The 16,224-nt window shown below is 43.3% G+C and overlaps 1 protein-coding gene across 3 annotated transcripts in view; it reads right to left on the bottom strand.

Moving 5' to 3' along the window:
• Positions 1 to 16,224, bottom strand: part of MOB2 (MOB kinase activator 2) — a 182,411-nt gene that overhangs the window by 11,194 nt on the left and 154,993 nt on the right. For all 3 annotated transcript variants that reach the window (XM_053284215.1, XM_053284214.1, XM_053284213.1), the window contains exons 2-3: positions 12,767 to 12,927; positions 10,976 to 11,069 (exon numbers count right to left, since the gene is read on the bottom strand). In XM_053284215.1, coding sequence (XP_053140190.1) covers positions 10,976 to 11,069; positions 12,767 to 12,927 — 255 coding nt within the window. The remainder of the gene's footprint in view (positions 1 to 10,975; positions 11,070 to 12,766; positions 12,928 to 16,224) is intronic.

Raw genomic sequence — 16,224 nt, 5'->3', positions numbered from 1 at the left:
TGGCAGTTAAAGAGGATGGCTTGAATTCTGCGATCAGGCAGATAAGAGACTCATGTGTAGAGTTGAAAAGGAGACCCAGAAATTCTATGCATTGAGTTGGCCTGAGCTTGGATTTCTTGCAGTTGATCTGGAGACCGAGACTGGTTAGGAGAGAGATAGTGGATTGGAGGGCATGTTCAAGATTTGGGGGGGGGGTGTCTGCACGATAAGCCAGTCATCTAGGAATGGGAAGAGGTTTTTTGTTTGTTTTTTAAACGTATTTTATATCCTGCTCTTCCTCCAAGGAGCCCAGAGCGGTGTACTACATAAGTTTCTCCTCACAACAACACTGAGAAGTAGGTTAGGCTGAGAGAGAAGTGACTGGCCCAGAGTCACCCAACAAGTCTCATGGCTGAATGGGGATTTGAACTCCAGTCTCCCCGGTCGTAGTCCAGCACTCTAACCACCACACCACGCTGGCTCTGTTGAATGCCCTGTCGCTGTGTAAATACACCACCACAGGGGCCATACACTTCGTGAAGACCCGTGGTACGGAGGCAAAGCTGAAGGGTAGAGCTTGGAATTGGTAGGTGATGCCCTGTATTGTAAAACGGAGATAGCTCGAATGTTGTGGGCAGATGGTCAGATGGTAATATGCATCCTTGAGGTTGAAGGAGACAAGCCATGCAAAGGAGGGCGAGGATGGTGGGTATAGTGACCATCTGAAAACATCTTTAGGTGATGATACGGTTGAGGCCTCCAAGGTGTAGAACACGGCAGAGCCCGCCATCTGTCTTTGGGACTGTGAGGTATGTGGAATGGAAATCCTGGGAGCTTGGATTGAGAACTGGTTCTATAGCCTGTTTGTCAAGGAGAGTTTTGATTTCCAATAGAGTAGTAGGAGGTATGGTAGGGATGGGGAGATTGAAAGGTGGTATGGAGGAAAATTCTGGCGCACAGCCAATTCAGATGACAGTGAGGACCCAAGAGTCTGACATGATGTTCTTCCACGCTGGTAGAAAGGGAGAGAGTCAGGTCCCGATTTGGCCTTGGAGCAAGGAGTCTCTGCTTCTTGGGGAAGGCTGGTGGTGGCCTGGACTTCGGGGTGGGTTGGTGCTTGGTAGAGGAGGAGGGTCATCTTTCATATAGCTGGAAATGAGGGGAATGAATGGAGCAATCACCCTTTGGTAGGAAGGGGGGTTGCTGCAGAGGAGCGCAATTCCATCTGTTGGACCTGTAAGGTCTGGAAGATTGAGGTTGATGACTCAGAGCGCACGGTATTACAGAAGCATTGCACTTTCTGAAGGGTTTCATCCATGTTTTCTCCAAAGAAGGCCTCACTGTCAAATTGCAGGTCTTCTATATAAGCTTGGGCATCGTATGCTAGGCTGGAAGAGCGGAGCCAGGCGTGTCTACGGATTGCAATAGAGGTGGACATAACTGGCCATGCATTCAGTAGAGTGTCTAATCGCATGCAATTCCTGTTTGGCTTGTTGTGCAGCCTCACGTAAGAACACCTTGGCAGGATCTTTCTTATCGGGAGGGGGATGATCTAAAAAGGGCACGAAGTGCTCCCAGAGGAAGTGGCTGTAATGGGCATTATAGGCCTGATAATTGGCAATACGGAGGTGGAGAGCCGAGATGGAGTATAGATGTCTGCCAAAAGTGTCTAATTTTCTTCCTTATCTGGAGGGGTGGAAGCTGGGTGAGACCTGTGTTTAGACAATGACAACTCTACTACTAGTTTGGTGTAGGATGGCGGAGGAGAAAGGCCCCAGCTTTGTTCATCCTCCATATGAACTCGGTAGAAGCTCTCAAGGCGTTTAGTAGGCTGAGTTAGGGAAGATGGTTTTGTCCAACAGGACTTTGTGATCTCCAAGAGGGTGGAATTTAAAGGGAGTGACACAGGAGTGAGGGTATCTGCTTCAATGAGACCAAATAAAGGGTCAGGATTCATGTTACTTAGTTGAGAAAGTTGGATTCCAAGGGATGAGGCCATTCAGGAGATATAGTCAGCATATTACCTATAGTCCTCTGAAGGGGATCCTGGCTTTTGGTCAGAAAGGAGGTAAGGAGGGATGGAGCCTAGTGATACCAAGTCGGAGTTAGGCGATGGGGCATCAGGGTCTTCGTATTCTTCCTCAGGATCAGAGGATTCTACCATTGGTTGTCTGTCTTGGGTTGAATCCTGTATAGTGTGTTCCATCTGTTGTAAAGGCTGGGCCTGTTGCTTTGAAGGAGCCCTTCTTGGTGACAGTAAAGGAGGATTGAAGGGATCAGGTTGATGAGTAGCAGAAGGTCTCGACCTGTCAGGGCACTTTGGAGCTGTGGCGGACGGTTGAGGATGAGAGTGAGAGCAGTCTCTTCAAGCAGAGGCATAGTTCCACTGGTCCATCTGGGATCAGGTTTGGGAATGGTCCCTAGGTGGCGGCTGCCAATCCGTGTCATAGGTATACCATTGTCTCAGGCGGTATGAGGGCTCTGGTTGGTAAGAACACTGGGCACATCTGTTGTGCCAGTTAGTGTAGGTCCATGTAGGACAGTTGTCTGGGTCTAGTTTGGTAGAAGGTTGAGAGTCGTGAATGGGCTGGAGGCCTGCTATGTCGTTGGCTATGCTCAGCATCAAAGACTCTCTCGGTATTGAGGGTGTGCTCGGTATCGAGGCAATCAAGAGGTTCCCCAGATTCAAAAAGTTGGTCAGTATCGAGAGTCAGATTCGAATGAGGCAATAAAGGTTCAGATTGTACAGCGACCGTCTGTTTCTTTTTTGATCTAAGAATGGGTTCTTGGATGGGAAGTGGTATTTTAATGGCCTGAGGCTCCTGAGAGGGTTGATGAGGTTTTTTCTTTTTCTTCAGTAATGAAGAGGCGGTCAACCCAAGGGGCCAGGAGCAGTGGGATCCATAGCTGAGACGGCCATTTTTAGAGCCGTGGGCTCTGTAAGCTGCCGGGCAGCAGGGGCGGCTGTATCCCCTATGGAGACAGTAGAGGAGGGGAACTGTAAGCCCCAGTCCATTTGAGGGGGACTTGCTGTTTGCATCCCCAAGGTGTTAGGAGGGACTTCTGCTTTGTGGGAGGATTTGAGTGTCTGTACCCAAAGCCAGGAGTGAAGGCGCAAGGCACGTTTTTTTCTGGCTTGTTTGGTGAACTTCGTGCAGTGGCAACAGGTGTCGATCTTATGGGCCTCACCAAGGTGAAACAAACAATGGCTGTGTCCATCAGTGGAGGGGAGTTTAGCTCTGTACCGCACAAAACCTTAGAAGTGACCTTACTGGCCATAGGCAAAAACAAAGATCTGGAATACGGGGCTCAGGGAAGAAATGTGAGGAAGCAAAGGAAAATGCTAAAGAGAAAGGTAGATCAACGAACTAAAAGAGAAGGAATAAAGATATAAGGGGAAATAGAAGGGTGGGTTGGGGGAGGTTAGACTAGCTTGGAACAACCTCACTGAGGTGTTGATCTCTTGGCGGACTAAGAAAGACTGAAGAGGACTGCCAGGACACGTGTACTACACCAGATGGGGCGGGGCTACCGCCCATTTCAGTGAGAAAATTTTCAGCTTGGAGACACTCCAATAAGGTATCTGCGCAGGAGCAAAGCCCAATCATGTAAGAGCACAGAGACCATGTCAAAAAACAGTATCTTCATGATTCATAGAAGGACTAAAGTTATCCTCCCAGCAGTTCTAAGTGATGCAACAGTCTGTGGCCCACATCACCACCACCACCACATGGAGGTGCTGTTCAACCTATTCTGGACAATGCTGCACTCCTCCTAAATGATCAAGTTCTCAACTTGGAGGTGATGTTTCATCTGGCCCCATCATGCCCTTGTGTCTTCAGTGGCATTAAGCATCTTCCACTACATGTTTGATGTATCAGCTGTGACAGCTCCTGCACACACACTCACACATTCAACTTCCAGACTAGACAACTGTAACATGCTGTAAGTGGGACATCAAGACCACTTGGAAACTTCAGTTGATCCAGAATGCAGCTGCTAGACTGTCATCTAGGTGCTTGACCAGTCAGATACAAATATGACGCCATTCTTTACATATATTCACTGGTTACGAGTAAGTTTCCAGGCACAATTCAGAGTGCTAGTGTTGGCTTTAATGCACAAAGCTTGGGACCTGGGTATCTAAGAAACAACTAACTCTCATGTGAACAGCTCAATCATTAAGATGATCATTGGAGAACCTTGTCTGGATCTTCGTAGGCAAGGCAATGGACAACCAAGAAGAGGGCCTTCTCAGCAGTGGCATCCCACTTGTGGAACACTCTTCAGAGAGGGTCAGGTGGCACCAGATCTACTGTCTTTTACCGTTTTTTATTTATCTAAGCCTTTTAATTTACTATTTTTTTGTGCTTTTCTTTGTTTAGATTGTATAGCATCTCCACTACACTCATTTTTGTGTTAAATGTTAACAATTTTCTATGTGGGTGGCATTCCAGTGAAAGAAATTCCACATAAGCCGGTTTACTGGCAATCAGACTTTGATAAGGGAGACTGATTCCTAATTCCACCACAAAATGGAGTAACTGGCTCATTCTCACTGCCTACCCCTACCAGTTGCTGAGAGAAAGAAATGGAGTTCACTTATGTATGTTATATCCTGAGCTTCTTAGAAGAAGGTGAGATACAAGTGTGATAAACACATAGCTAATGCTTAAATTTAAAAAATATTTTGTTATATGTGGTTTAAAGATAAAGTTGTGCCCTCGAATCAGTGTCGACTCCTGGTGAGCGCAGAGCCATGTGGGTTTCTTTGGTAGAATACAGGAGGGATTTACCACTAACTCCTTCTGCACAGTGTGAGATGATGCCTTTCAGCACCTTCCTACATCGCTGCTGCTGATATAGGTGTTTCCCATATTCTGGGAAACATACCAGCGCAGATTCAAACCGGCAACCTCTTGCTCGCTAGGCAAGTCATTTCCCCGCTACGCCATTAGGTGGCATGTGCAGTGAAACAGATGCATGGCATGACATAAAATAAGCATGTTTCTTCCTACAGGGACTTTCAATCCATATATGATGCTGCCAGACAACAGTTTTTAGTCTTCGACCCTCCTGCCTGTGGTTGCTAGCCTGGCAAAAAGGGAATGTTTAACCTTGCAAGCAGCCCAATAAGGCTCCAAATGCATAAATGGCCCATTGTTACTGGTATGTGATCCTTGGTACACCCTCCATTTCACGCAAAAAGTCCGCTGTACAAAAAGAAAAGAGTATGAAGGCAGTATGGAACATACAGGCAGTATGGAATAATGAGGCTGGGGTGGGGGGAGAGCACATCCTCTTTGCAATTCTTATTGCTGAATTTCTGAAACACAGTTTTCACTAGCACTTGCTCAAGACAAACACATTTCTGTGCAAAATAATGCATCTTGGTGCTCTATAACAACTTGAAACAGTTTTTTTCATGTGAATTTGTTCTTACATTTTAGTCTCTTCAACCACTTTAGTGGAAAGCACTATTTCAGCAAACCTTTCTATAGGAATATATGATGGTATCTTGTTCGGCAAGCAAAGTCCCCTAAGGTGCATGGGTGCAAACATTTCAGGTAAACCAGAAGGGGACAGAGTATAATAAGGAGTAGAGTCGATGGAAACATATGGCAGCTGGTCAAAAAGGTCAAATGACAGTAAGGGAGATAGGACACACCAACCCCAGGCAAGAGACTCTGTACACAGGTGTTTATATACCAATGCCAGAAGCTTCCAAGCCAAGAAGGATGAGCTGGAATGCTTGATTACTAATGAAATCATAGTTATAGTGGGCATAACAGAAACCCAGTAGAATGGTGAGAACCAGTATCCAGGACTCTTATTCCTGGATACAAACTCTACAGAAAGGACAGGGAGGGGAGTACTGGGGGTGGACTACCACTGTATAAAAGGAGGAATAGATTCCAACAAACTAGAAAATCTATGAGGACGGAAAGGAAATGTATACAAGGGACATGCCAGATCAAAATGCTGAGAATGACCTGGAGCTGGAGAAGCAAATCAGAGAGGCGTCAAAGAGAGACAGAGCTGTAATAATGGGTGACTTCAATTATTCTCATATAGACTGGACAAATTCATGTTCGGGTATTAACAGAAGGCCACATTTCTAGACATGCTGTGTCTTAGAACAGTCCGTCGCAGAACCAACGAGAGAGAGGGCGACCTTGGACTTAATCCTGAGTGATACCCAGGACCTGATGTGAAATTTCAGAGTTGTAGAAGTGTGATCCAATTCAGCTTTTATGCGAGTGGAGCACTGCCAAGTCAAACACAGATGCATTGATCTTCAGAAGAGGAACCTTCTCAAAAATGAGGGGATTGATAAAAAGGAAGCTGAAAGGTAAAGTCGGGAGGGTCAAATCACTCCAGAAAGCATGGAACTTATTCAAAACCACAATACTAGAAAGCTCCGTTGGACTGTATACCGAGAAGGAGGAAATTTCCATCAAATTCAGGACGACGCCAGCATGGATAACGAACAGGGTCAGGGAAGCTACAAAAGGGAAGATGATTTCCTTTAGAAACTGGAAGTGCTGCCAAAATGAAGACAACATGATGGAACATAAACTCTGGCAAAGGAAATGCAAGGAGACAATAAGGGATGCAAAAAAAGTTTGAGGAGCATATAGCTAGAAGTGTCAAGGGGAATAACTAAAGCTTCTTTAAATATATCAGAAGCAGAAGACCTGCCAGGGAGGTGGTTGGACCCCTAGATGATGCGGATTATTAAGGAGGATAAGCAGATTGAAAAGAAGCTGAATGACTTATTTGCATCTGTCTTCACAGTGGAGAACACTGACCATATACCTGCTCTGGAACTGAGCTTCTCAGGCTTGGAGGCTGAAGAACTGGGTCAATTTGAGGTGACGAAAGAGGATGTTCTAAACTGTCTTGAAAAATTAAAAAGTAACAAGTCCCCAGGACCAGATGAATTCTGAAGGAATCCAATTTGAACTCTGAAGGAACTCCAATCTGAAATTGATGATCTCCTAGCAAAAATGTGTAACCTGTCCTTACAAGCAGGCTCTGTACCAGAGAACAGGAAATTGGAGTGTTTTTGGAGTACACATTTGGAGTACTACGTACAGTTCTGGTCACCATATCTTAAATAGGACACAGTAGAACTGGAAAAGGTGCAGAAGGGGGCAACTAAGATGAACAGGGGCCTGGAGCACTTCCCTTAGGAGGCAAGGCAACAACACCTGGGGCTTTTTCGTTTAGGGGAAAAAAGACAACTGAGGGGAGACATGATAGAGGTGTATAAAATCATGCATGGTGTGGAGAAAGTGGATAGAGAGTAATTTTTCTCCCTCTCACATAACACTAGAACCAGGGGTCATCCCATGAAACTGGAGATGAGATCAGGTCTTGTTGTAGCAATCATGATTTGTCCCCTTAAGCAGAGTCTGCTCTGGTTGCATATGAATAGGAGACTTGATGTGTGAGTACTGTAAGATATTCCCCTTAGGGAATGGAGCCGCTCTGGGAAGAGCATCTAAGTTTCAAGTTCCCTCCCTGGCATCTCCAAGATAGGGCTGAAAGAGACTCCTGCCTGCAACCTTGGAGAAGCCACTTCCAGTCTGTGTAGACAATACTGAGCTAGATGGACCTATGGTCTGATTCAGTATATGGCAGCTTCCTATGTTCCTATGTCATTCCTATGATTGCCAAGAAATTCAGGACTGACAAAAGGAAGTACTTTTTCACACTATGCATAATTAATCTATTGAATTCTCTGCCACAAGATGTGATGACAGCCTGGGTGGATTTAAGAGGGGTTTAGATACATTTATAGAGGACAGGTCTATCAATGACCATTAGTCTGGGGGCTATAGGCCACCTCCAGCCTCAGAGGCAAGATGCCTCCAAATACCAGTTGCAGGGGAGCAACAGCAAGAGAGAGGGCATGCCCTCACCTCTTGCTTGTGGGCTTCTCAGAAGCATCTGATGCGCCACTGTGAAGAACAGGATGCTGGACTGGATAGGCCTTGGGCCTGATTCAGCAGAGCTGTTCTTATGGAGTGGTCCAAAGGAAGAATCTATACCACTTCAGACTGTAAGTGAGAGCTAACAGGACTAAATGTTCCTTTCTTTAAAAAAACAACACACCATTCCCTTCACACAGAAAACAAGACTGTAAGGGACTAGGCTAGAACCTCTTCCTAGCATCTAGATTTCTATGTGAAGGAAATTATTTTGTATGCAGGCAGTCCATCATGTGAGCCATCATCTAGAGCAGGCATCCCCAAACTGCGGCCCTCCAGATGTTGCTGAACTACAATTCCCATCATCCCAGCCACAATACATTGTAGCTGGGGGTGATGGGAATTGTAGTTCAGCAACATCTGGAGGGCCGCAGTTTGGGGATGCCTGATCTAGAGTCTGAAGTGGTATAGTCCAGACACAGATCTGCTACCTTGCACAAGCATAATTGATAGTGAGACTTCTAGTTTAACTCGCCTCTTCATTATTCTCTTATTATTCTGAACTTTGAGTTATCAGAGATGTTGGTACAAGGACAAATCCCTGCAAATGTTTAAAGGAAGACAGGAAAAAAGCAACACACAATGCAATATCTGTTCTGGAAGTATAAGGTATCACAACAAAAATGCTATATACATTGACAAGATGGTTTTCCGTTTGAATGCACTCAATTTCTGCACCTGCTTTCAGAAGAAGAAAGGAGGGCAATACAAAATCTATTTCAACACATACCTTGGAGACTGAGATCAGAATATATGTTCAAGACCTAATTCAATACTTCACGTTCAAACCTAGTACCTGTTCTCAAGAAAGCCAGAAGCAACTGAAGCCTCTGACACACTATCTTTTACTAGTTTCTTCATGGTGTTGCAATGGCCAGTAGCATAAATGCTTTTAAATGGTTAAATAAGTAACAAGGAAAATAAGGTGAATGGCCACTGCCTATAAAAAATATAAATGTTTCTGCATTCAGCCACTAAAGAACCCTAGCTACCAGATGGGACTAGATAGTATCATGACCAAATTGTGAACTTCCTTGTACAATTTGGCTCAAGTCATATTCTCTAATGGACTAGCAAATTATCCTCATTTGTGTTTGGGGAAATGTTAATGAAAATGCTTTTTCTAGGGCTAAAAAACCTAAGTTTTTACTGAACACAAATTCCACCCTTTCACTGGACATGAACAGTAATTTTAGAAAATACATAAGTGGGTCTTGATACAAAATGTTTCATTTGCCCAACCCTAATGCCTACCTCTAGCCGTTGAACTGCCTCTGCTCACTCCAATGTTCTGCTGTATTCTTTTTTTTTCACCCCTCCCCCGCCTCCACCCACTCCCAGTGGACACTAACAATCTGCAGCTCAGTCAGCAGGCTATTGGGAAGTATTTACTATTTTCCATTCAAACAGAAAACTTAAACATTTTGTGGCTCCTAGGCGCCACTGAGCACGCTCAGTCCATGTCAGACTGTGGGCTTGGGTTTTTGGTCTCATTTTACAGACTTGACTACCTTGTTATGCAGAAGTACATGTCACGAGTATTTAGAAATCACTTTATTTTGGGGTGGCCCCATTTTACTTCCAATTTGATGGGTACCATTTGTGTATAGAACTACTAATGGAACACGCAATTAGTGTATATAATAGATAAAAGACAGATTATCATTTTCCAATGCCACTGTGCTCTGGTCCTCCTATACTAAATAATGTAGATACCAGGGGTGTAGTTATAATTGAGCGGATGGGTTCAAAGAACCTGGGCCCTTCTGCTTCTGAGGGCCCCCCACCCAGCTCCTGAGGGGTGTCCCCAGCTCCAACCCTCCCTTTTCCCCCCTTTATCTCCCTCACTCCAAGGGGCTGCTAGGGAAAGGGGTGAACAAGGGCCCCCTCTTCCATAGCTACACCCCTGGTAGATACCACTCCTGAAACTGTATACTCAACTCTTGATTTCAGATGAACATGTCATATTATAAACACCAGACTTCTGAACCAAGAGTTTTCTTATTGATAATGCTTTTTGTCATGCAAAGGCAAATGAACAACAGCTGTTCTTCTCTAGAAATTTCATGTCTTGCTCCAGATTAGAAGTGTGGGTGGAAATAGCAGAATACCAACTGAGGAATTAGAGGTTCCTCGCAATTAAATTTCATCTTTGAGTGTATTTTCTCACATCAGAGAACCTTAATAAAAGTTGTTTGCATTAAATTTCCATGTAAACTTGTGCTAATTATTTTTTTCCTTCCAAGAATATAATGCAACAAAGCTCCCTTTCATACTTAACAGTTTTTAAAAGACTTGATCAACCTCAGAGAGTAAACATCAGGATCACAACATTACTTTACACCATGAGAAACTGCCAACTGGTTTTCACACCAATACAGAGCTTTGGCAACGACATTAACTAGAGGTTATCTGCAGAACGGCCTGGTGCCCAGCTCTCATTCCTTTGGTAAAGCAAGTCCCCCAGACTAGGTTAGCAGCTTAGAACTGCCATTTGTCCTTCCATGTTGGGTTTTGTGGGCATTTAAAAAAATTCTTCAAGATGAAGAATTCTGTTCCATAAGTCTAGCATTGTAAACCTGATTGAATGTAAACCTGAATGATGTGGGATTCTTTAGGGGTGGTGTGGGGGAGATCGAACTTATTTCACAATGAGGGTCTCACTTAAACGCTCACAAGCTGTATGTAGAAAACTCTACATTTATAAGTAATAACTCTATTTGCATATTGTTTTAACAGCAGCAAACGCTCATATATTATCTTTATTTTGTTTATGAAAAACCTTGATAAGGCAGAAATTACAAGAATTGATATATGGCTCAATTCAGACAGCTTTTTCTTGCCTTCAGTCCTCTAATCCTTTTTTGGGTAATCATATTCTCACCATACACTGACCACCTTCCCTGGGCAAAATCTTAATGCAATGCTCTGTATCCCTCATAATGTTGCTGCAGTTCAGCAGTCCACACCACCACCACCCAAGGAAATACACCACTTACGTATTGCACACCGCCATGGTCTGACACGACTCTCCTGTACAAAATTCAGAGATTGTACTATACTGTAAATTGATGTGGTGGAAAAAGGTTGTTGCTGAAAGAAAGAAAGAAAGAAAAAACACCAAGGTGTTTCCATTAGTTATCTGAACATGTGGCTGAAGAAAGAGGTTTGTGAGCTGCATGATTACAAGTGACTTAAGTGATCTTCAGAATTAGACCTAATAAAATAAAAGTATCCTTCCCTCTCATGAAGAACATTCATATAATTTATTATGCAATTCTGGAAGATGTAGTAATTTACATCAGGAAAGAGTTCAAACTATGGCAGATAGAAGTATGGGTGAACTTACGAACTGAATTCCAGTCTCAAAGAGCAGAGTCTGACATTGCCTCTTTACTCCTGTTTTAAAATGTGTGTAGTAATGTAGCCAGAAAATGATTTCAGATATGAGCCTTTGTAACTGAGGATGTCAAATACAAGCCTGAGATGTACGGACAGCAGGGAAGATCCCAGGAAATTTATAATACAGGGACAAGCATCAAAATGCTTCTTTCCAAGGACATTTCTTGGTGTTTTCACTAAACGCAGTTCCAAGTATGGACATCTATCAAGAAGCAGTCCTCAGTTTTGAAAGTAAATTGTCCTCACTGAACTATTTAACAAGTTCCTGGAAGGGATGCATGAGCCAGGCTCAACATAGAATCGGACCAGCCCCCCAAAGGAGATCCCGGTCAGAGTTCAAACTGGACCAGGCCCGGTTCTAAGAATGGTTTGCGGACCAGTTTGGAGGTATACTTGTAAAGGGGAATCCAGCTAGGATTCTTTACAAGTAAAGGGGGACTCCCTAGCTTAAGGGGAGAAGTGAGTGGAAGGGGAAATTCTATCTTTAATTTTCAGGTAGTGAGGATGGCGGGGGCAGCAGCAGCAGCGATGGCGGAGGTGGTCACAGAGACAATCGGCAGCAGAGGCTCCAACCAATTTGTGTGTGAGGGTCACAAAAATGGCCTCTGCATGTGCACAGAGACCCGAACTGGGAGGCCAGGGGGGAGGTGTTGGAGGAGTCCCCACTGCTGATGTCCCCACTGCTGATGTCTCCACTGCCACCTAGAAAGCAAAGGTAGAAATTCCCCTCTCACTCCCCCACCCCTAGGCTGGGGAATCCCCATTTTTTTGTAAAGGGGAATCCTCACCAGATTCCTCTTTACAAGTATCCCGCCCCCCCCAAGCCAGCCTGACTGGCTCGGCCCAGTTTGATGGCCAAACTAGACTGGACTTGATTGAGCCAAGCCTAAGACCGGACTGGGCCAATTCCATGCACATCCCTAGTTCCTGGATGACCATGAAAAATGAATAGTTGGGAGAAGGCTGACGATTTTTCAGTCCTGAGGGATCATAAAGATGTTGCTCACTAAAGCAGGTACTTGATGCCCTAATGTAGTGTGTCTTCTCTCAGTGAGCAGAGACATTTGTAAGTCAGTCAGGGTATTATTTCAGCAGTTAGATCACTGCCCCCAAGTTATAGTTACAGCCAAGTCAGCAGCTTTTAGAAACCTCTTCCAAAGCAAATAGAAGGCATACCCTGAAAGAGCTACAGAACATTCAACAGGCTTCAATGGTGTTAAAGTGGAAGGAGAACCTGTTTTCACCTTTCTAAACACATGTGGTAGAGAGTTAGTACCCAAATGCAACAGTTCGCTCCTTATAAATTATTCCTTTTAATTATGAAAACTTATCAGCGTGACATCTAGCTAACTGAAGTGTTCAATTGTTATAAGAGTCAAAATACTTACTATTGCTGGCTAACCACTCATTAAGGTCTATTTCACGTGGTAACATTACTAACTCTTTGAATTCAAAGTCAGTAATTCTGGACTTCGTGTATTCTGGCTCTAGGTAAAGTTTCTTTTCTTCTGGTGCTGGCTTTTTACCATTCGGTTTCCCCTTGGATTTCCTGCAAAAGAATGAGGAAAACATTGGCATGAGTCATAGCTAGAGGTGTAGATGTGTTATATAAACTGACTCCATGCATATATCCTGTGTACCTTTCCCTTTTTATTACAGAGGCTTGCCTCTGTATTTAAGGTGATGAGGGAATGGAGGATTCCCCCCCCCTTGACATTCGCCTGAAGTTTTTCCACATTCTCTCACCCATAACTTTTACATTGCCTATCCAATTTGCTTTAAATTTAGCATAGATAAAGTCTTAACAAGTTACTATTGTGTCTCAAGATTTGGTTAAAATTGCTGCAAAAATGCCAGAGATATCACTGTCACACATAACAGATGATTACTGAAAGTGTCCTGTACCTATGAAATGTTGGTGTTCAGCTATTTCTGGTGAGACTAATATGGATAGAAAACAGGAAGGCAAAGTCTGGGTATATAGAGGCTAATTTTGAAAGACAGAAGAATACAGAAATGTGTCTGAAATGGGTCATGGCGAAGTGAAGGTGAGGACATTAAGTCTGAATGTCCTTACTTTGCATAATATGAGTAAAATTCGGGTTCACCTTACATCTAGTTTAAACTGAGGATTTTTATAATCCAGTTTTCATAATAATCTAAAGAGACCTACTGTTAGAAGCCCTATAAAACCTATGCTAGCAGCAATAAAAAGGGGTATAACTACCCCCACCCCCTGCTAGTTCCACATGATCTTTAAATGTTTTTACAGCCCACCCCATGCTTCTCTGGCAAGCAAATAATAAAAACTGTGTACATGCCAAGCCGCATTTTATTTAAACCTTCCTCTGCCAGATGATCGATTAATGCTGCCATCTATACCACAGGAGTCCACTTTAGAAGATTGTTGTTTAAAATATCTGGAACCATACATGAATCAAGTGAATCACAAAAAGGAAGAATTCTGGGTCATTATGGAGAAATGTGAAATGCCAAGGGCAAGAGTAAAACTGCTGTGAAAGATATAGTAAACTCAGGATGGGCCCTTGCAGTATCACAAGCCCCATCCCAATGATGATGTATTTGCTTATTCAACAAATAAATCCCCTACTAACTGGGCAAAGAGGCACCTTCTAAAGTGGTAGCTCTTCTATTGAGCAAGAAGGGTGGAGAGCAACTGTCCCTATTCAGCACAACATGCCTCAGGAGCTATTACTGCTTTCTTCTTTGTGCGCTCTCTCTCTCTCTCTCTCTCTCTCTCTTTCACCATTTGGGAACAATACTTTTTGCTATGTAAACCACATTAGAACTTTCTGTTCAAAAGCATGAGGATGATGACAATGACGACGCTATATACACAAAGGATTTGCACACCATACCTATAAAAGTATTAAGTAAGGCTGACACTAGGGCAGCCACTCTAGTCACCAGGTGTCTAGGTTTCATGAATACATAACTAGATTTTATGCTAGAGAATATTTGTACAGTATTTGGCATTATGCACAAGCTCATGGAGCAGGTTTCTGCCTACTAAAGTTCATGCCCCTCATTTATTATGCTTACACCTCATCTTTTCTCCATGGAGCCCAAAGCACAGGGTTCCCAGACCATCTACCATTCAGACACTGGTTTTCAGACCATGCCCTGAGATCTCCCTTTGATCTCCATTCGCGCTGAGTCATGACCCAAATACCAGCTATTTCTAAATCAAAAGGAAAATGAAGAGGAGAGTCTTATACTCATGGAAAACTCTATTTAAATCTACATTTCTCAGAAAGGCCCAACTGTAAACATTTGAAGCCATCTGCCTGAACTCTTCTTCTTCCAGGAATGTCAGGTTCCAGTCTTAGAACCAGTTTTATTCTAACTGCAAACAGCACAGTCCAGTTCAAACTATGAACTTTGCCTGAAGCTAGGCAAGAAAAATGCACACCACCATGAGTTTGCTTCAATCTAAAGAGAAATCTACACACGCCCCTGAAAACTGCAGCCAAACAAGTCCGATTCTGTACAGAGTATGCCTCTAACACCTCTTCTCCTCTCGAAGCTGTCTTGTGTACAGAAAATAAACTGTAATGGAGCAGAGAGAGCAGAATGAGCAAACAGTGTTTTAGGAGAAACCAAGTCTAAAAGCATTGATGATCAAAACTGAAATCAGCTGAAAAAGCAGAGCAAAGAGAACCATGAGCACACACCGTCCTCAGGCTGAATATGGTGGCCTGAAAAGAGGTTGTGCTTATAGTGTATTAGTTGTTACTCATGATGGAAACTACAATACTAATAAAATAAAATCAAAAGATTGTGGCGAACATATTCTTGTGTAGTATGTCTAGTAATGCTATTTGCACAAATTTGCGCAAACAGAAAATCTGTGCCAACTGTGTTGGACAAGAGCAAGCCCAATGGAAATAATGGGCTTACTCTTGTGTAATATGGTTGGCACAAATGGAACATCACTAGGCCGACGTACCTTTGCACAGTATGTCAGCCACTGCTTTACAAGTAGCTGCTGCAACATCAGAAAGGAGTTGGAGAAATTATGCTGTACCCCATTAGGCAGGAACAACTATCCATGGGAAGCAAGGCAAAGAGATTAAGGGGTCAAAGAAAGCCAAAACATAATCATGAGGTAAGTAAAGAAGGGCTTTAAATTAAAAAAACAAAACAACAAAAACAAACTCACATTTAGGCTGCTTGTAACAATAAAGAATGTCTCTCAGGGTTTACACAATTTATTTCACTGAGTTAATGTAGTTTTCTGCCTGTCAACCACCACATAGAATTCCTTGTTTGTTTTGGGACAAAGTGCAGCTCTTCACATAAACAGCACTTTCTATGCTGTTTACATGATCATCCTACATGATCATGTTACATGATCATCCTAATCCCAAGTCTTTTAGGAAACACAATTCAAGATTTCCAGGCCTCTGGAGAAAAAAGCTTCAATAGAGAATTTGTAATATGGATCAGCATTATGATCATATTTTCCTATAACTCAGCATTTCCAATTCAGTAGGCAGGCAGCAGTATGAAGTATTATGGATCTTTTCTGTCCAGAACTCCCTATTATATCACAGGAAAGTTTGTTTCCATCAGTGAACATGCACACGTTTTTTGATGTCCGCTCAGTTAATTTTAGATCCTGCTCAGGTTGAATCAGGAAGGCTGCATTCTGAATACATGTGCACACACCCTGCCTTGATGCTGCCGCTCAGAACAAAACTCATTCCACACACTGATGAAAAAAATTAGAGAGGACACTGGGAACAAGGTATATTATTCAGGTCACCTGTAAGATCTATACAAGCATCTACAATCTCAAAGTATTCCTTCAGTAGTTCCTGAC

This window comes from Hemicordylus capensis, chromosome 1 (assembly GCF_027244095.1).
Source record: "Hemicordylus capensis ecotype Gifberg chromosome 1, rHemCap1.1.pri, whole genome shotgun sequence".
In the NCBI taxonomy this organism is placed as follows: Eukaryota; Metazoa; Chordata; class Lepidosauria; order Squamata; family Cordylidae; genus Hemicordylus; species Hemicordylus capensis.
Note: the sequence above shows the minus strand (reverse complement) of the source record. Positions and strands in the feature narration are given on the sequence as shown.